Source organism: Dendrobates tinctorius, unplaced genomic scaffold, assembly GCF_039654945.1.
Source record: "Dendrobates tinctorius isolate UK_male_01 unplaced genomic scaffold, ASM3965494v1 ptg000152l, whole genome shotgun sequence".
In the NCBI taxonomy this organism is placed as follows: Eukaryota; Metazoa; Chordata; class Amphibia; order Anura; family Dendrobatidae; genus Dendrobates; species Dendrobates tinctorius.
Window position 1 is genome coordinate 261,711 of NW_027361819.1, and position 20,261 is coordinate 281,971.

The 20,261-nt window shown below is 47.1% G+C and overlaps 2 protein-coding genes and 1 long non-coding RNA gene across 4 annotated transcripts in view; 1 reads left to right on the forward strand and 2 right to left on the reverse strand.

Moving 5' to 3' along the window:
- The window catches only part of LOC141050652 (uncharacterized), a 68,672-nt gene extending 60,420 nt beyond the window's left edge, over window positions 1–8,252 (reverse strand). Inside the window, exons 1-2 of the mRNA XM_073547241.1 lie at window positions 8,185–8,252; window positions 4,532–4,861 (exon numbers count right to left, since the gene is read on the reverse strand). Of these exons, the coding sequence (XP_073403342.1) occupies window positions 4,532–4,861; window positions 8,185–8,233 (379 nt within the window). The 5' untranslated portion in view covers window positions 8,234–8,252. The remainder of the gene's footprint in view (window positions 1–4,531; window positions 4,862–8,184) is intronic.
- The window catches only part of LOC141050654 (uncharacterized), a 120,739-nt gene that overhangs the window by 73,110 nt on the left and 27,368 nt on the right, over window positions 1–20,261 (forward strand). The window lies entirely within an intron of this gene.
- Window positions 16,610–20,261, reverse strand: part of LOC141050653 (uncharacterized) — a 45,056-nt gene continuing 41,404 nt past the window's right edge. For both annotated transcript variants that reach the window (XM_073547242.1, XM_073547243.1), the window contains exons 13-14: window positions 18,977–19,333; window positions 16,610–17,832 (exon numbers count right to left, since the gene is read on the reverse strand). In XM_073547242.1, coding sequence (XP_073403343.1) covers window positions 17,822–17,832; window positions 18,977–19,333 — 368 coding nt within the window. In that variant the 3' untranslated portion in view covers window positions 16,610–17,821. The remainder of the gene's footprint in view (window positions 17,833–18,976; window positions 19,334–20,261) is intronic.

A 20,261-nucleotide genomic window follows, 5' to 3' on the forward strand; every position in this document is an offset into this window, starting at 1 on the left:
GCACCCTATGTTAAAGATAGGGTGCGCCGATTGCAGGCGCCGCTGTGCGCTAGGAGGCGGCGCTACAAGCAAGGGGCGGGCACGCCGGGCAGAGAGCCGGCTCGGGGGCGGAGCTACCCCCGGCCGTGCGTGCGCTTAAAAAGCGCTAATGTGAAACCAGCCTTACACTGTTCCGCGTGTGGTAAAATTGATAAAGCGGTTTTATTCTTCGGGTCAGTACGGTTACAGCGATACCTCATTTAGGTAGTTTTTTATGTTTTGTCGGTTTTTTGCAAAGAAAACAATTTTATATAAAAAATAATTATTTTTGCATCGCTTTATTCTGCGAGCTATAACTTTTTTACTTTTTTGCGGATGACGCTGTGTGGCAGCTCGTTTTTTGCGGGACACGATGACGTTTTCAGCGGTACCATGGATATTTATATGCGTCTTTTTGATCACGCGTTATTACACTTTTTGTTCGGTGATAAGATAATAAATCATTATTTTTTGCTTCGTTTTTTATTTTTTAAGGGGTTCTCTAAAGGGGTTAACTAATGGGACAATTTTATAGGGCGGGTCGCTACGGACGCGGTGATACCAAATATGTGTACTTTTATTGTTTTTTTTTTTTCAAAAAATGAATTTATTGGGGAATATTTTTTTTTTTTTACTAATTTATTTAGCGATTTTTTAAAATTATTTTTACACTTTTTTTTTTTTTTTTTTACTTTATTACATAGTCCCAGGTGGGACATCACTGTCCTGTGACAGATCGCTGATCTGTCACATCACAGATCACTCTGACAGATCAGCAATCTGTCACAGGCAGTTCTGCAGACTTCCTCATGCCTGCGCTTTGCAGGCAGTGAGGAAGTCAGCTCCCTACAGGCCCCCGAAGGCCCCCGTCGCCATCTTGGATCCGGGGGCCTGTAGGGAAGGAGTCCCCCGCAGCAGCGCTGCACATTGCGCTGCCGTGGGGGGCTCAGGGAAGCACGGAGGGAGCCCCCTTCCTGCCGATGCTTCCCTTTAACCCCCGGTACACCGCGATCGTGTTTGATCGCGGTGTACAAGGGGTTAACGTGTCGGTGGCGGTCCGTGACCACCCCTGACACATTGTGCCAGGTGTCAGCTGTGATAATCAGCTGACACCCGGCCGCGATCAGCGGCGCTCACCAGGTGGGCGCCCCTGATCGCATTAGACGTACTATCCCGTCCTTGGGAATTAAGTCCCAGGGCACATGGACGGGATAGTACGTCTAATGGCAGAAAGGGGTTAAAGCTGCTTCTCCTCTCCTTCAGGGTGTTCATGAAGAGGAACTCTGGCAAACTTCTCAAGTGTAGCACATGCATCTGAATTCCTGTTTGCAGGAGAGCAGTGTATAGTCACCATCTTACATTGTCCTCTCTTACCCCTTGCTGAGTCCATATCAGTCCTCCTGCTTTGGGAAGAAGCCACACTCATTCCCCAGATAATCTCTTTGTACAGGAGGATTTGGTGAAAGAGCAGAGGGGTCACAGATAGCAAATATCACCGGTGGCAGGATAAACACAGGCTAATCTGGGGGAGCTCACACTTTGCAGTCTGCCCTACATGCCGTCCTGGCCACGCCCCCCACATCTACCTTCTACCATCTGCCTCCACCGTCCTCTAACAAAGTCCTAGCTGGTTCTTCAGTGCAGACAGCAACTCATAGCTAGCAGACAGCACCATCTGGGCCTTGTTCATGCTACTTGCCAGGTCCTACAAGCTGGGCTGGACTGGCGATCTGGCAATTCTGGCAAATGCCAGAGGGGCCTGTCTGGTCGTGGGCTGACTTGTCTGCTACATTGCTAATGGAATCGGTGCTCTCATGACACCCATACTGTTAAGAGTTGTGATGGAGCACAAAGTTGCTGACTCAGTCACTTACCCCAGCAGGCCACGGGTCCCCGTCCCCAAAAACCAGATGGGATAAATTACTAATATTACCCTGGATGGAGGAAAGGAAGATTTACTACAAGACCAATATTTCTAATGATCCCCGTGGCCTGCTGGGGTAAGTGACGGAGTCAGCAACTTTGTGCTCTATCAAAACTCTTAACAGTATGGGTGTCTTGAGAACACTGATTCTTTTAGCAATGTAGCAGACAAGTCTGCCCACGACCAGACAGGCCCTTCTGGCATTTACCAGATGGCTAGTCCGGCCTTGGTGCCAGAAGATTAACCCTATGAAACTGCTTGGTCCAGGCTGTATTGGCCTTGCTGACCCAGGTCAAGGAGACAGTAGGGCACAAGATGGGAGACTGCAGCTGAAAAGGCTACTTATCCAGCAGGTTACTGGGACGCCACATCAATGCAAAACAAGGTGGTGATTACAGAAAGATGAGCAACCTGGGGGTGACATTGCCTATTTGGTAACTAGTTCCTTCTCAAAAGTGAAAAGTACCTCAGACTGTTTAGAGGAAGACATATTTTCATTCCTCATTGAGGAGATCATCATAGTCTGCGTGGTTAGGAAAAGACACCTGTTGTCAGTGATACAGAAGGAAACCGCCTGTCAGAAAGGAGAGGCAAAGTCATACTTAACCTGGAGTGTGTCTCCCACTGCTGGAATAAGGTCCTCCTAGATCAAGAGCAGCTAAGAATCCTGTTTGAGATTAAGTCTGAGGTGTTACTCAAGTATTTGGACTGGTTAGTAGGAGAAAAGGTCTTGTCTGCAATAACTTTGTCTGGGGAATGTTCTTGAAATGATGAAGCAGATCCATGGGAAGAGACACTTTGTCTCTTGTGAGACAAGGTCTGCAGTTAGGAGAAGAAGTCTGCTCAAGCAACATGTCAAAAGTGGCTGAAGAACACATTTAGGTGAGATGGGCTGCAAACACTCCATAAATTTAACTACTGATTGGGAACGGTTGGATAGGTTACTTATGGCCTGGGTCAAAGATGCAGATGGGGGGATAAGGCACTGTACACATAGGAGCCTGGCTGAATGCAAAGCAATAATTTGTTAAATTTTGATCACACTAAATAAGTGATGACTGCATTGTGGAGGATCTGGAGAGTGGATTTCCCAAGCAAAAATATTTTGTGTTTGGAAAGAAGCCAAAATTAGTTCAGAAGAGCACCTACTGATACCCAGGATGTATGGAGCCGAATAACCTCAGGACTAGGTCTCTCAATGATGGTGGTGGCAGGGAAGCAGCTAGCTATTCAGGCTTGAGACTTGTTGAGTGCAAAAGAGCTAGGACAGGATTAGATGATGCAGATGAGAGACTAATGAGGAGAGAGATTGGAGCTCAATAGAAAAAAATGAGGTAAAATATGACTCCCAGAGTATATAGCTTGAAAAGACATTTATTGGTCGAAGGAAGCCCCTGACACCACCTGAGCACAGAGAAGCATCAGGAGATCTGGTCTACGAGCACTTGGAACGAAAGAGGTACACTTACACTAGCCATGAGAGAACCTGTGGCCTGAAACAGTTGGACATTGCATGGCAACCCCTGTGTGGAGGTTGTGAATTAAAGTCAACAAAAAGAAAAGTCCTATAGGCAAGCATAGATGAGACTATTGGTCTAGGAGCTCACCCCAACAGCAGAACCTTCCATCTTCTCAAGAAATGAAAAAAGGGCCCCATACAAAGAGCAAGGAGAAAATACAGGCTGCCGGCAGATTACTTAAGGCCCCGTCTCACTAAGCAATCTCGGTAGCGAGATCGCTGCTGAGTCACAACTTTTGTGACGTAACAGCGATCTCACCAGCGAGATCGCTGTGTGTGACAGCGATCAGCGAGCGGCCCCCCTGCCGGTATCGCTGGAAGAAACCTCTGGACATTTCTTTGGTCGCTGGTCTCCCGCTGGCCAGCACGCATCGCTGTGTGTGACAGCGGGAGACCAGCGATCAGGTGTAAAAAATAATAAAAAAAATAAAAAATATAGTTATTCTCACCTTCCGATGTCCCGTTCAGCCATCCTGCCTCTCTCCACGCTCTGGTGCCAGTGATCCTTTGCACGAATGACCGTGAGACTTTGTTATCCCGCGAGACCGTGACATCTCGCGGTCATTCATGCAAAGGATCACTGGGACCGGAGCGTGGAGAGAGGCGGGATGGCTAAACGGGACGTCGGAAGGTGAGAATAACTATATTTTTTATTTTGATTCTATATTTTACAGGATGGCCAGCGATGCCGGGCGCTCGGCATCGCTGTGCTGATCGCTGGTGAAGCTGTCTGTGTGACAGCTCACCAGCGATCACATAGCGACTTACTAGCGATCCTGACACCTTGATATCGGTGTCGGGATCGCTGGTAAGTCGCTTAGTGAGACGGGGCCTTTAGAAGAGTAAACCCTGGAGTAAAAATAACAAAGGGGGAATAAAAAGATAAAGAAAAACAAATACTGACCCCAGGAGGGACCATGTTGGGTAAATGACTATGAGCCTAAGATATTAGAAGGGTGCAAAAGTTTAATGATGGACTTTTGATGTTTTATATGAGTATAAAACAGTCCTTCTTAGTTGGGTGAGTGCAGTTGGTTATTTCTGATTCAGCTCTGTTATTGCGGCCTTACCTCCAACATCCAACCAGAGCCTCTTCTCCCTCCTCTCCGAGTTATAGATCACTGAGCACTTGTATCTTCCACCATCAGGTAATCTTACATTAGAAATAGTCAGGTTAGCTACCCCGGTTAGTAATTCTTCTGTGCTCAGAGAGTGTCTAGAAGAATTTGTCCTCACAGTTTTGTTATAGCTCAGGATTTCCTTATCTAGGAAGTGCCAGAATATTGTGAGATGATTGAGATCTACAGGAGGATTGTCCACTGTGAACAGACAAGGAACCCAAGCGTCAGATCCCAGCCTGGCAGCATTTGTGGATGGTCCGGTCAGCTCTAGTGACGACACTGTGGACAATAACAGATATAGTCCATTACTGAAGAAAGTATACATACACAAATTAATACAAAGACTGTAAATATTAGTGTTTCCTAGCACAGGCGTTAGGAACATTGTTTTTGGTTACGTTGGGGTTTCCAAAAATTGTGAAGGCAAGAATACTGCAGCCAAAGGAAACAACTGAAACAATGACGACGCACAACCCAGTAACGGTATCCCCTATTCCCTAAAGGGGGCTTTACACATAGCGATATCGCTAGCAATATCGCTAAAGCGTCACCGATTTTGTGACGTTGCAGCGATATTGCTAGCGATATTGCTACATGTGATACTTATCTCCGACCGGCTCCCCCGCTGGTTATCGCTGATCACGCGAGAACGTCCTGGGCCGTTTCTCGGCGGCGGCTTCCTGCTGGCGCTGACGAGCGACGCTTGGACGCGGGCGAAGGACGTCATCATTGCCGCATCTGACAGGTAAGGCGAGTTTTACACTAGCGTATCTTCCACGCAGCGCACGGCGCCGCTAAGCCCCGCCCCATCCGGTCATCTCTTACTATCGCACACGGCTACATACGATCTGTGCACCCTATCTTTAGCATAGGGTGCGCAGACCGTGCGCTGGCCGTGCGCTAGTAGGATTTTTGTGTGCGCTGCGCACTTTTGAAGGTTCGCCGGTGTGCGCCGAACGCACCATGTTGCATTTTGAGCGCTCGGCGCACCTTCAAAAGTGCGCAGTGCACGCCAAAATCCTACTAGCGCACGGCCAGCGCACGGTCTGCGCACCCTATGCTAAAGATAGGGTGCGCAGATCGCATGCAGCTGTGTGCGATAGGAGGAGATTACCGGATGGGGCGGGCGGGGGGAAGGGTTTAGCGGCGCCGTGCGCTGCGTGGAAGATACGCTAGTGTGAAACTAGCCTAAGTAACGACCGCTGCTGCATCGCTGGTGAGATCTGCCTGTGTGGCAGCTCACTAGCGACCATTTAGCAATGCACCAGCGATCCTGACCACGTCGTATCGCTGGGGCATCGCTAAATGTAAAGGGGCCTTAAGCCTTGACTCCTATCTATCCAGTAATGGCCATAAAACCTTTTGCGAAGACCTGTGGTGCATATTTGCATATCAAGGCCCGTCGGATGGTGCGGAGATGTTGTTTATTTAGCCCAGTGAGTTATTATGAATTTTTATAGATTGTCTGTAAAATATTGCTGGGTAAATATCGTGTTACAGAGCAGATCAGAGAACTGCAGCTTCCAATCCTCTAATAAAATAAAAAAAGCATTATTATTGCTGCAATAGTAACTACCAGTGAAATAAAGTGCTCATATATTTTATGCTGCATGGCACACAGTAATAGCAAAAAAATAACTGTAATTTCAATTGTATTTTCATACTAAGGAGTTTATGCAACTTAGAAAAACAACAAAACAAAAAGCTGCCAATGTTATTGTAGTGAAATATGTCTATGTATGGATGTATGACCAGCAGTAATTAACAACTGTCCTTACACTGCAGCTCTCCACACAGATCATGACCTATGTTATCCTGGGAAGGCAGTCTCCTGTCTCCAATCTCACCAGAGGGCTTTACAAGAAAGGTTACACCAAGAGTTTTCAGAGAAAATAATGTATTCATTGGTAGAGTCGCCACGGTCCAGTCACAAATCAGCAATTAGAATATTAACATGAAAGGCTGGTCTAGAAATCGAATCTCCATGTCAAATCTAAAAATTAGGCCTTTACACAAAGAAAGATGTTCACAGTGAGGGTCAGCCAAGCTGATGTGTTCCAGTTCATATTTCTCCCTCCCTCAGGGACAGAATACCAGAATGCAAATTTTTGATATTTCTGTAAGTTTTCTCCCTTTTATTTTATCACTGTTTTGCATATTTGTAGGTCACTTTTTATTTCCATTTTTATATCCTTTTTAGGCCGGGATCACACACAGCGAGATACGGCCGAGTCTCGCAGGTTAAAACCAAGCTCTGGCGCCGGCACTCCGGAGCGGAGCGTGCAGCCGCATAGCAATACATGGAGCTGCACGCTCCGCTCCGGAGTGCCGGTGCCAGAGCTTGGTTTTAACCTGCGATACTCGGCCGTATCTCGCTGTAGTGTGACTCCGGCCTTATTGTAAGCGCTGTACCTTTTCTATTAAAGCTTAAAACTTTAATAAGTTGAACCTTGTATGCTCTAAAGAATCCATAGCCATAAAGTGTGTGACCCTGGTGAACGGCAGACAGTAGAAGTAATATTTCCGGGACTCATCGCCCGTGTGTTCGGTGAGTGGTGGCAGCGTACGTGGTCTGTGTCGGGGTGTGTGGTCTGTGTCGAGGTGTGATTTATGCTCTCACTGCAGCATAGAACAGAGGTTGAATGCTGAACTATGTGAGAGGAGATAGATTAACCCTTGCAGGCGCAACCCCAAATCACGTGCTGAGAAGCGGGTATGTGACAGTTATAAAATAGCAACGCCAATATAAGTCATCAGCTGTCATGTACGGGAAAAGGTGCAGGCTCGTCGCCGAAGCCCGCACCAAACAGGGGGAGGCACCCTATGACTGACACTGCACGTCATTGGGTGTTAAGGGGTTAATGGTTCTATATAAGCAAGTAAAATAAATATAATTCTGTATCATATAATGTCATGTAATATTTCCATATTGAAGCATGTAGAAAAATGACAATCTCTTATGAAGCTCAGTCATAGAGAGTCTTATGTCTTTTTGAACACAAGCTAAAGGAAGTGTCCGTTTTACTTTTTATTTTTAAAAATCTACTATAATTTTTTTGTTATGATTCTGCCCCCAACACATGTGACAGTTTGCAGTGCAGGGAGCTGTTGCCATAATCTATTGGAGATAACGCGTGCCGTGGTCTGTTGAATGTCTGCCACATCTGATCATTGAAATTCATTAAGGTGTCCACAGTCGGTCAACAGCTATTCGTCCCAAATCCCCCACTCTCACCTACAAAGCTCGTGACAGTTGTGTACCCGAATCTCTTTTACCACTCTACCTTTGCTCTCTGTTTTGCTGTTGACCTAAGACTAACATCCTCCATAATCCAAACCTAACATTTCGTCTCCAGATCTCTGGCATGCACTATGACGGAGACATGCGGTTATTTCTCAGCAGTGGCATAACAAGAGTCTAGTGGGCCCTAGTGCAAAATTTGGACCTGGGCCCCTACCTTCATTTTGGGTCCTTGTAGCGTTCTAAATCCTTCAAAGACATATGTATTCCCCCCCCAACAATGTAATAATGTCCTGCATCCTATACTAATGTCAGCATTGTCCTCTTATTCAGGGCCGCGCCCTATGCAATCATGACTTACCCGAATGACACAGAACCAGGCAGAAGAGGATCGTCCCCACAGCCTCCATTATTTCTAAAAGGGCAGAATATTTCCTTCTCTTGGAATCTCTTCTACTTTCACTTTCTTATTCTCAGAGTCTGAGATCAGAGGAGTTAACCCTATCCCTTACATGTTGCAGATCTCTCTCCATAATCCTAGAATATTGTCTCTAACTATTCAGAATGTCACTGTGTATCTTTATGTGTAAAGTATATATATGCCAGCACCACCATTATTAGATATATCTGTCCTGTGCACTCATTGGGCAGAAGACATTAAAGGGAATCTGTCACCCCATTTTTGCTCTATGAGCCGCGGCCACCGCCATCAGGGGCTTATGTATACCCTTTAAGAGTTACTGAAGCCTCCCTTTTCTCCTGTATCTCTTCCTGATTTTTATTTGATACTTTTTTTTAATCCATATATCAATAAAATATACTAAATTTTATTTAATTCTATACGTCACTTCTAATTGTTTGCTTTCATGTACCCAGTATGGGGTTTATGGCAAATAATCTTTTGTGGTCGTCTATGCTAATATAGAAGTGCTGAGGATGACTTTGTTATACACTGATTGCATATTTTATTGCATTTTTAGTCCTTTTTTTCATCATTCGTCATTCTTTCTGCTATAATCATTGTCTCTTTGGTTACTTTGATTAAACATTTATTGATGAAGTTATCCTGGAATATTCATAATCTCTAAAGACCTTTTAAGACTGGTTCACGCAACTGCTGGAGTGTTCACCAAATATAGCGCCTTGCTAACACATGCTTTAGCACCAGCTGTCTTACCTTGCACTAGAGTCAGCTCCATCTAATTACCTTCCAAGCAAATCCTGTCTGCTTTCTAATCATCAACTATTATTGACAAACTCAGACCAATGATTCTCGTTGCTATGTGTCTCTCAGCTCTGTTGTGTCAAGCCACAAGTTGCACCTTCATGTATATCAGATGTTGTTCACACCTTTATCTCTGCCAGCAAGGTACCCATTTATATTATTCTATGGTGTCCACACTTGTAACTCTTCTGTTTCTGTGAATAACTGTATCTCTACAGCAATATACCCGATTGACTTATATTACTGTTATTGTTATATCTACTATTACTTTGTGTAAGTGCATTTCTGTTGCAAAATACATGATTGTCTATACATCTACTGTTTACTGTGTATAAGAATAACTCAGTCACAAGATATCAATTACCCTATACATTTATGTTGCTTTTTCTGCTGTATCTGGTGCTTCCAGCTGTGCTTTCTCATCTCCATCCTGAATAACCTGATGTCACTATTGCTGTCTGGCAAATCCATTACCATTGTATCATCACCTCTGGAATATGCTGATCACCCTGACCTACAACCAAGAGAACCCACCTCACCAGGTGAACCCATAACTCTTAAAAAAAAGCCTTTGCCATTTAAACTCACGTCGCAATTGCTGCAGTCGCTTATGTCGTTCCAAGGTTCTTAGGAAATGTATTGTTCAGGTCTAAGATGCCAGGTTACACCATCTTATTGATGATTGTACAGCAGCTTTTAAAAGGTAAAGCTCTAAACCAACACTATGGCTTTGGCCATGCTATATAATCAGTGGCGGATTATAATGAGGTCAATTTGGGCAGTTGCCCCGGGCCCAGTGGGGTTAAGGGGCCCACAGCCCAGGCCAGTAAATTGCCCCATTATAATCCGCCACCGCGCAGGGCCGGATTATAGGCAGGGCAGGCGGGGCTTCAGCCCCGGGGCCCCCACCACAAGAGCTTCTAAGGGGGCCCCCACCACATTCCTGCTGGCTGCTGCAATGGCACTCCATCTTCTCCCCACCTAAAAGTGAGTGACCGTGGGGGCGGCATTATGTGCTCTGCTACCAGCAGCATCTACAAGTAGCATGCAAAGGCTTGTGATGACATCACAGGAGGGAAGGTGTCAGGGCCCCCGATCATGTGACCCCTGTCTCCTCCCCTCCTGTGACCTCATCACAGGTCCTGTGCGCACAGCACAGAGCAATGAGAGCAGCCATGTATGTGGAGTGCGGCTCTGCGGGTGGAGGTCGGTGCTGGAGGCTCCATTATTCTCTATGTGGAGTGTGGCTCTGCGGGTGGAGGTCGGTGCTGGAGGCCCCATAATTCTCTATGTGGAGTGTGGCTCTGCGGGTGGAGGTCGGTGCTGGAGGCCCCATTATTCTGTATGTGGAGTGCGGCTCTGCGGGTGGAGGTCGGTGCTGGAGGCTCCATAATTCTCTATGTGGAGTGCGGGTGGAGGTCGGTGCTGGAGGCCCTATTATTCTCTATATGGAGTGCGGCTCTGCGGGTGGAGGTCAGTGCTGGAGGCCCCATTATTCTCTATGTGGAGTGCGGCTCTGCGGGTGGAGGTCGGTGCTGGAGGCTCCATAATTCTCTATGTGGAGTGCGGGTGGAGGTCGGTGCTGGAGGCCCTATTATTCTCTATGTGGAGTGCGGCTCTGCGGGTGGAGGTCAGTGCTGGAGGCCCCATTATTCTCTATGTGGAGTGCGGCTCTACAGGTGGAGGTCGGTGCTGGAGGCCCCATTATTCTCTATGTGGAGTGCGGGTGGAGGTCGGTGCTGGAGGCCCTATTATTCTCTATGTGGAGTGCGGCTCTGCGGGTGGAGGTCGGTGCTGGAGGCCCCATTATTCTCTATGTGGAGTGCGGCTCTGCGGGTGGAGGTCAGTGCTGGAGGCCCCATTATTCTCTATGTGGAGTGCGGCTCTGCGGGTGGAGGTCGGTGCTGGAGGCTCCATTATTCTCTATGTGGAGTGCGGCTCTGCGGGTGGAGGTCAGTGCTGGAGGCTCCATTATTCTCTATGTGGAGTGTGGCTCTGCGGGTGGAGGTCTGTGCTGGAGGCTCCATTCTCTATGTGGAGTGCGGCTCTGCGGGTGGAGGTCGGTGCTGGAGGCCCCATTATTCTCTATGTGGAGTGCGGCTCTGCGGGTGGAGGTCGGTGCTGGAGGCTCCATTATTCTCTATGTGGAGTGCGGCTCTGCGGGTGGAGGTCGGTGCTGGAGGCTCCATTATTCTCTATGTGGAGTGCGGCTCTGCGGGTGGAGGTCAGTGCTGGAGGCCCCATTATTCTCTATGTGGAGTGCGGCTCTGCGGGTGGAGGTCGGTGCTGGAGGCTCCATTATTCTCTATGTGGAGTGCGGCTCTGCGGGTGGAGGTCGGTGCTGGAGGCTCCATTATTCTCTATGTGGAGTGTGGCTCTGCGGGTGGAGGTCGGTGCTGGAGGCTCCATAATTCTCTATGTGGAGTGCGGCTCTGCGGGTGGAGGTCGGTGCTGGAGGCCCCATTATTCTCTATGTGGAGTGCGGCTCTACAGGTGGAGGTCGGTGCTGGAGGCTCCATTATTCTCTATGTGGAGTGCGGGTGGAGGTCGGTGCTGGAGGCCCTATTATTCTCTATGTGGAGTGCGGCTCTGCGGGTGGAGGTCGGTGCTGGAGGCCCCATTATTCTCTATGTGGAGTGCGGCTCTGCGGGTGGAGGTCAGTGCTGGAGGCCCCATTATTCTCTATGTGGAGTGCGGCTCTGCGGGTGGAGGTCGGTGCTGGAGGCTCCATTATTCTCTATGTGGAGTGCGGCTCTGCGGGTGGAGGTCAGTGCTGGAGGCTCCATTATTCTCTATGTGGAGTGTGGCTCTGCGGGTGGAGGTCGGTGCTGGAGGCCCCATTATTCTCTATGTGGAGTGCGGCTCTGCGGGTGGAGGTCAGTGCTGGAGGCCCCATTATTCTCTATGTGGAGTGCGGCTCTGCGGGTGGAGGTCAGTGCTGGAGGCTCCATTATTCTCTATGTGGAGTGTGGCTCTGCGGGTGGAGGTCGGTGCTGGAGGCTCCATTATTCTCTATGTGGAGTGCGGCTCTGCGGGTGGAGGTCGTGCTGGAGGCCCCATTATTCTCTATGTGGAGTGCGGGTGGAGGTCGGTGCTGGAGGCCCCATTATTCTCTATGTGGAGTGCGGCTCTGCGGGTGGAGGTCAGTGCTGGAGGCTCCATTATTCTCTATGTGGAGTGCGGCTCTGCGGGTGGAGGTCAGTGCTGGAGGCCCCATTATTCTCTATGTGGAGTGCGGCTCTGCGGGTGGAGGTCAGTGCTGGAGGCTCCATTATTCTCTATGTGGAGTGTGGCTCTGCATGTGGAGGTCAGTGCTGGAGGCTCCATTATTCTCTATGTGGAGTGCGGCTCTGCGGGTGGAGGTCGGTGCTGGAGGCTCCATTATTCTCTATGTGGAGTGCGGGTGGAGGTCGGTGCCGGAGGCTCCATTATTCTCTATGTGGAGTGCGGCTCTGCGGGTGGAGGTCAGTGCTGGAGGCTCCATTATTCTCTATGTGGAGTGTGGCTCTGCGGGTGGAGGTCAGTGCTGGAGGCTCCATTATTCTCTATGTGGAGTGCGGCTCTGCGGGTGGAGGTCGGTGCCGGAGGCTCCATTATTCTCTATGTGGAGTGCGGCTCTGTGGGTGGAGGTCAGTGCTGGAGGCTCCATTATTCTCTATGTGGAGTGCGGCTCTGTGGGTGGAGGTCAGTGCTGGAGGCTCTCTCTATGTGGAGTGTGGCTCTGCGGGTGGAGGTCGGTGCTGGAGGCCCCATTATTCTCTATGTGGAGTGTGGCTCTGCGGGTGGAGGTCGGTGCTGGAGGCTCCATTATTCTCTATGTGGAGTGCGGCTCTGTGGGTGGAGGTCAGTGCTGGAGGCTCCATTATTCTCTATGTGGAGTGCGGGTGGAGGTCGGTGCTGGAGGCTCCATTATTCTCTATGTGGAGTGGGGCTCTGCAGGTGGAGGTCGGTGCTGGAGGCTCCATTATTCTCTATGTGGAGTGCGGCTCTGCGGGTGGAGGTCGGTGCTGGAGGCTCCATTATTCTCTATGTGGAGTGCGGCTCTGCGGGTGGAGGTCAGTGCTGGAGGCCCCATTATTCTCTATGTGGAGTGCGGCTCTGCAGGTGGAGGTCGGTGCTGGAGGCTCCATTATTCTCTATGTGGAGTGCGGCTCTGCGGGTGGAGGTCGGTGCTGGAGGCTCCATTATTCTCTATGTGGAGTGTGGCTCTACGATTCGTGACCCCCGTCACGTGACGAGGGGGGCCCACAGAGTCTGAACTGCCCCGGGCCCTGGCTACCCTTAATCCACCCCTGTATATAATAATAATCTTTATTTTTATATAGCGCTAATATATTCCGCATCGCTTTACAGTTTGCACACATTATCATCACTGTCCCCGATGGGGCTCACAATCTAAATATATCTGATGTCTGGCTTAAATCTTGACTTGCAGATATTGATTTCAAATACAACCTCTGGCTTCTTGCCCGTTTACACTGGTGGATTTCAGGTCACCAACAAAGGCAAAGTCAAGTCATACAGCACCTGTTTCCCTGTCTGTATACAACGATGGCAAGCAGTGATGGGAAAATATTGCTCATCTTCATATACATTACAAGTTACTAGCAGCATATCCCCTGTTTGCACAGGACAGGCGATGTGCTGTTGATAAATTAACTTTTTATACATGTATAAAATAAGCGTTTTGGTCGTTCGGCGCTTGGTTGCTGGCCTGTTTACACCAGCAGATAATCGGGAATGAGCGTTATGGAACTCATTTGCTGATTATTTTCTCCTGTAAATGGGCCAATTGAGTATGGATCAGGGACACTCTTTGGTGTTTACCTGAATAAGATCATGAAGAGATTATCTGATGTGAAAAGAGAATTAGCAAAGTCATTTTCATAATAAAGATCCATTAGGAACAAAGATATCCTAAGATGTCCCTGAGGTCAACACCAAGGCATGCAATGGTTCCTTAGGCGGGGAACAACGGACAAAGGTTCTTCTGGAGGCAGCTCTCCGGAGCCGCTCCTCCTGGCTGGCAATCGCCACTTGTAAGAAATAGTCCTACTGAGAGCTGGAAGAGTCGGGAAGAAGGTCGTAGACGATCTCTTATCAAGCTGAGGTTGAAGTTTATTCGCAGATACACGGCAAAACAGATACAGAATAACAGAGGAGTTGGAATATGCGGGCAAAAACAGGAGTGCAGACAGGCAGAGATTCGCTAGGAAATCTGGCGATGATAAGGCCCCGTGCTAGATCATGGTGTGGCACGACAGCATGATGGCGATGGAATGGCATCAAGCAACAGTAACAGGAGCTTCTTATACATTATGAGAACAAAGAAAGCTGCATTTTGCCGCAGCGGGCGTTAACATTATAATTCAAAGGCGTTTTCATGGTAATCGACAGAAACGTGGTTTAGAAAAGAGAATATAATGACATAATACGAAGATATTAATTAACGTTTCTCCAAGCAACACTAAAACCCATAAGTCATTGGTATCTATGGCTACTGTCCTAAAATCTTATCACTGCTTTCAGACTTGATCCATAAATTCATGCATTTGACATTCTAATTACTTTACCTTTCGCTGCCACACTATCACGTATAAGCATATTGACCATATATTTGGTGACCTGTGGCCCTATTGATTGATCCAATCTTCTTCTATGCACATCTGCTGAAGTTGGTAAGAGACGTGATCTCATTTTCCATCCTCCGTTTAGTACATTTTATTAGCTCTTTTGTGAAAGTTGAATCTTCTCTAACTTTCGACAAGATGGCTGCTAGAGACAACATGGCCGCTCAGTATATTATGGCTGACCATTCTCTTACAGACTCCAAAACTAAAGATTCTTTATTCAGACTCTTTGGATCCTGTTGAATAAAAATGGGCCTCCACTAGGTTGAGGAGTACATCTAGCGGAGAATACAGTCCATGGCTCATGGAATACCTTTGAGAGGACTCTGTCCTTTCTTCCCAATATGACACTGTCCAGTCATAAAAAGGCCGTGTCATAGTGAAGAAAAACTAGACATTGACAGTTCTGACTGAAAAAAGGCACCCATTGAGGTCAGAACTCTGCAAGCAAGGTTATGTGAGATTTGTCTGTCGTGACCACGTTGACAACAACTAACTGTCCTTCCGATCAGTAGTAGTAGGTCTTCAGTCTTCGACTACTCCAGTGATGCTCCTCACTCTGATGATGATGTCTGTCTTCTCTCCTAACATTTTACTAACAGAAAGTCCCACGAGGGAGGCGTGATCACAGTAGACTGATAAAGTCTTGTGCCAACCTCTATCTGTCTCATGTGACAATACCTCCAGCTTGGGACTTCCTCTTAGTAAAGGGGTTAGGAGAAGTGGTGGACAGCAGCATTGGACTGAGGAGCATTGTAGGAGCAACTGAGGACTGAAGAGCTATTACATGTGTTACTAATATGGAGGAACGGTGGTGTGGTCACATGACTATGCTTGCACAGTTCTGACCTCAGTGGGCAAATTAATGTGGTTGTCCATTTCTTCCTACCTATCCTGCTTTTTTGCGATTGGAAAGTATTATAGTGGGAAGGGAGTACACTCACAGAGCTGAACAGCATCAAACACTCAGTTGAGTGATAAAAATAGTGATCTGTCGCCAGTAATTTTAGCATTCTGTATCTCCACAATGGGGCAGAGAAAAAAAAATGTTTTAATGTACATTCCTGAAACATTTTGCAGAAATGTACAGTTTATAACACTAAAATTGTTGAAAGATCCTCGTTAAAGATGAAATTTAACCACATTTTTTCAAGTTGACCTGGAGACACAAAGTAATAAAGGTCAAAAAGTGGAATACAGTTTTTATTTATTTATTTTTTTTAATTTAGCCTCCCGTTTTAGAAATATTAGCAAACAACATATTTGTCTCCTATTAAGTTAATTTTTGATATGTTCATGTGAGCATTATCAAATAATTGTTATTGGAGGTGTGTCCTTTTACTCCTGAATGATGTTGCACAGTCATAAGCAGCCAGCAACACACAGGAGAAAAAAAGAACACGCCCCCACCACAGCTTAGAGCAGGTTTCTTAGTGCGTGAGATGTAATGGGAGACGTTTTGCCCTTTTCTCATCATGGAAACGACAAAAACCCTCACTGTAGCATTGATCCACTCCCGGCTGGATTGCTGCAATGCTCTATTAATTGGCCTCCCCGCTACTCGACTCTCCAGTCCATACTTAATGCAGCGGCCAGGGTCGTCCATCTGGCTAATCAGTACTCGGAAGCGTCCGCTCTTCGCCAGTCCTTACATTGGCTGCCAATTCATTATAGGATCCAATTCAAAGTACTTGTTCTCACCAACAAAGCTCTCCACGGTGTGGCACCCCCCTACATCTCCTCCCTTATTTCTGTCTATCGGCTTAGCCGATCGCTGCGCTCTGCAAATGACTTTCGACTAACCTCTGCCCTAATCCGTACCTCCCACTCCCGACTCCAAGACTTCTCCCGTGCTGCTCCTATCCTCTGGAATGCTCTACCCCAAGAAATTAGGATTAACCACAATTTTCACAGTTTTAGGCGCTCCCTCAAAACACATTTGTTCAGAGCGGCTTATCACGTTCACTAATCAAAGTCATTCTATGTGTAAGTGTGCGTATGTAGCCCATTCACTATCTCCATCCATCTTTCACTCCCTCAAGATGGCTGGACCATCATTATAAATACACCATTGTAAATACACCCCTGTACTCTGTATCTCCCCCACCTCATTGTAGATTGTAAGCTCTCACGAGCAGGGTCATCTTATTTCATCTTATTTTGCTTTAATTATTGTATTGTTAATGTTGTTACTAATGACTTGTGTTTTGAAACTGTAAAGCGCTGCGGAATATGTTGGCGCTATATAAATAAAGATTATTATTATTATTATTATTAATTATACAGCCCTGATCTCCTTGTCTAACCTCTTGCATGATTAGAAATTGCTGGCAGGAGAGCACAGATGAGGAGCACCTTCCGGAAAAGAATCTGGCAGTCAATGTTTGATATATTATATCAAAGGTTTATAGTATTATTGGTGAACCTCAACTGGACCAGGACCTTAGTGCGAAGCAGTAAGCTCAAAGCATTTAGATAGTAACTCATACTATTATACGCCATCAACATGAAACTACATTTATAATTGAAATTGCAACACCAAGAAGGAAAAATTGTGGAATTATAAAATTCACAAGATTTTCTAAATATCTGGATTTATTCAGAATCGGCTGTTCTCAGTGAGGTCATTAATGGTCGTCTGAGGAAGGCTCTCCCACTGTAAAAACGTTGACAAATCATCAAAATCCGCTGCTGGCAGCTCCTCTGTAATCACCTATCAATGACGCCCCCGATGTGCTCGATGGGAGACAAGTCCGGAGACGCTGCAGGTCATGGGAGCATGGTTAGGCCATGCAGGCTGCTCATAGTAGCACGAGCGACATGCGGCCTGCTCTGGTCTACAACAATGAAAATGGATTTTACATCGGAACATTGTCAAATCTCACAGTTCACATGATAAATATGTAACAATGCAAGAAGGGTAGTAACTGAGAGAGGAAAGAGGGAAAACGGCTCGGTCACAGAGCAGCCCTCACTACTATGGTGCAGCCTACACCTCCATAAGTGCCATTGTGTTGGGAACTAATCACTTGCATTAGATAGACCGTGCCCAAAAATGGGTGAAAATCTTCTTTTTTCTGCCATGAACTGCAACGCTTCGACCAACCACAGGTCTTTTTAAAGCACAAGAACTTTCTTCTGTTTTACTTTTTTCCTGTTACAGAAATTTGAAAAAGTTAAAATTTAAAGAAGTCAAAGATACAGAAATACAACTAGAAATGATAAAAGAACATTCCCTGGGAGAAATATGGTATTCCTTATGGGAGAAGTGTCTTTTATCTACAGAAATAATAGCGGTTAGAGGTCCTGCAATGGATATTCACCACCGTCCACTGGATAAGTGACCAATATCTGACTGATGGGATCCGATCTCTAGAGCAGGTGCACTGCTCGGCTTTCCATCGACCACATAGAGTAGAATAGCCAGACACACGCGCGACCACCGCTATCCTTCCCACTGTGGTCGTGCCAGGCCTCCCTCCCGCTTGGAACCCCCAGTATTGTGATTAGTGGGGGTCCTGGCATTCAGGTCCCTCATAAACAAAGCTTTATTGAGTATCTTGTTGATCATTTTCCATTGTTGCAGAAATCTTCTAAATTTTCCAGCATTCTCTCTTGTATTGAAAGAAGTGCAAATTCTCTTATGTCCCATCCCCGGTATCAGTGTGGCCAGTTTGATTTTTTTCTCGACAATTTACTCAGAAATCATAGACACGCCAACATATTTTACTGACACATTATTATCATCATTATGGGGCCATTTTTCATAGATGGACATGTTGGATAATGGTTGTAAAAACAAGCACTTTAGCAGTTTGCTGCTTATTACACTTTGCAGCTGGTCTTGAGATATTATCACTTTTCTTTGTGTTTGCAGCTCTTTGCCCAGGAGACCGACCACCGCTGCCGTCTCACTGTCCTGGCCAGCTTCAAAACAGCGCTTACTAGCTTTATAGAAAAGGTCTTGGTGGCACCGGGTATGTTAGTGGTGGTCGGTGCCCAAGGCAACGGGATGTGAGCAAAAGTATTAATATCTCAGGTACGGATGAAAAAATTGCTTCTATTTACAAGTACTATCCGACAATACTATACTATTATTAGGAAAAGAATAATAATGAGATTGTAAATGATATTTGTCTGCAGCCTATAAATCTGAGAGCGTACTCTGATGACTTGCACTATCTGTCATTGCTACACCCGGGACCCACCCCAGGGGACAGTGTCCTCATATGCCCCATACTGGGGAGTTGTTGTAATGTCACTGGCTATTTGTTATATATTTCTACCACATAACTCACCGATGTGTAGGGGTCCGGTGCTCCGCTCTATGGGACGCACCTCGCTGGGATGCTCCACTCTGCAGAGGATTTCTGATCCTTGGTGTGAACTTATTTTTGGGGTAAAAGTCAATGACGCTTCACAGGAATACGTGTTATCTTTCTGTCTCGTCTTTATCTCTGACATCTTGTAAGTTCTGTTTATATAAAATGATGATTGTCTGGGCAGTTCCGTCACATTTCCGTCTTTCTTTGTGAACCACCTAACAGATAGAAGATCCGGGAAATATCCGGATATATCACAGGTCAGGGTGGCTGATTTACCATCTTCCAGCTCGGAGACATTGATAGATCCGACGTGTGGACGCCAGGGAAGATCTGTATAAAATTATTAAGATGATTTCGACATATAATTGACATTAGATAAAAAAGGAAATAGATAATAGATAAATAACAGATAGATGATAGATAGATGATAGATAGATAGATACATACAGGGCCGACATCAGGGCATTACTCACCTGACTGGGGCCCCCATCAGGCCCGTCTCTTCTCATCGGGGCCCCAGTGGCAGGCTTCCGCTGGTCGGCAGCATTCTGCCGATGCAGTAACTGAACCTGCGTCCGTGACGCAGGTTCAGTCAAACTCTATTGCCGTGCGGGCCCTCACGGCAATAGTTAAAAACCGCCAGCCAATCGGAGGCTGGCAGCTGACGTCAGCGCGCATGTCGCCGGCGTATGACGTCATTGTCGTTCGCCGGCGAGTGTGCCCTTGAACTGTATGGAGGAAGCATCGGCGCAGGAGCGCGGCCAGGTAAGGAGAAAGGTTTTTTTCTAATTGCAAGTGGCACGAGACACTGGGAGCCCCTGTGGCAGGATGGGAAACACTGTGGCAGGATGGGAAACACTGTGGCAGGATGGGAGACACTGTGGCAAGATGGGAGACACTGTGGCAAGATGGGAGACACTGTGGCAGGATGGGAGACACTGTGGCAGGATGGGAGACACTGTGGCAGGATGGGAGACACTGTGGCAGGATGGGAAACACTGTGGCAAGATGGGAGACACTGTGGCAAGATGGGAGACACTGTGGCAAGATGGGAGACACTGTGGCAGGATGGGAGACACTGTGGCAGGATGGGAGACACTGTGGCAAGATGGGAGACACTGTGGCAGGATGGGAGACACTGTGGCAAGATGGGAGACACTGTGGCAGGATGGGAGACACTGTGGCAGGATGGGAGACACTGTGGCAGGATGGGAGACACTGTGGCAGGATGGGAGACACTGTGGCAGGATGGGAGACA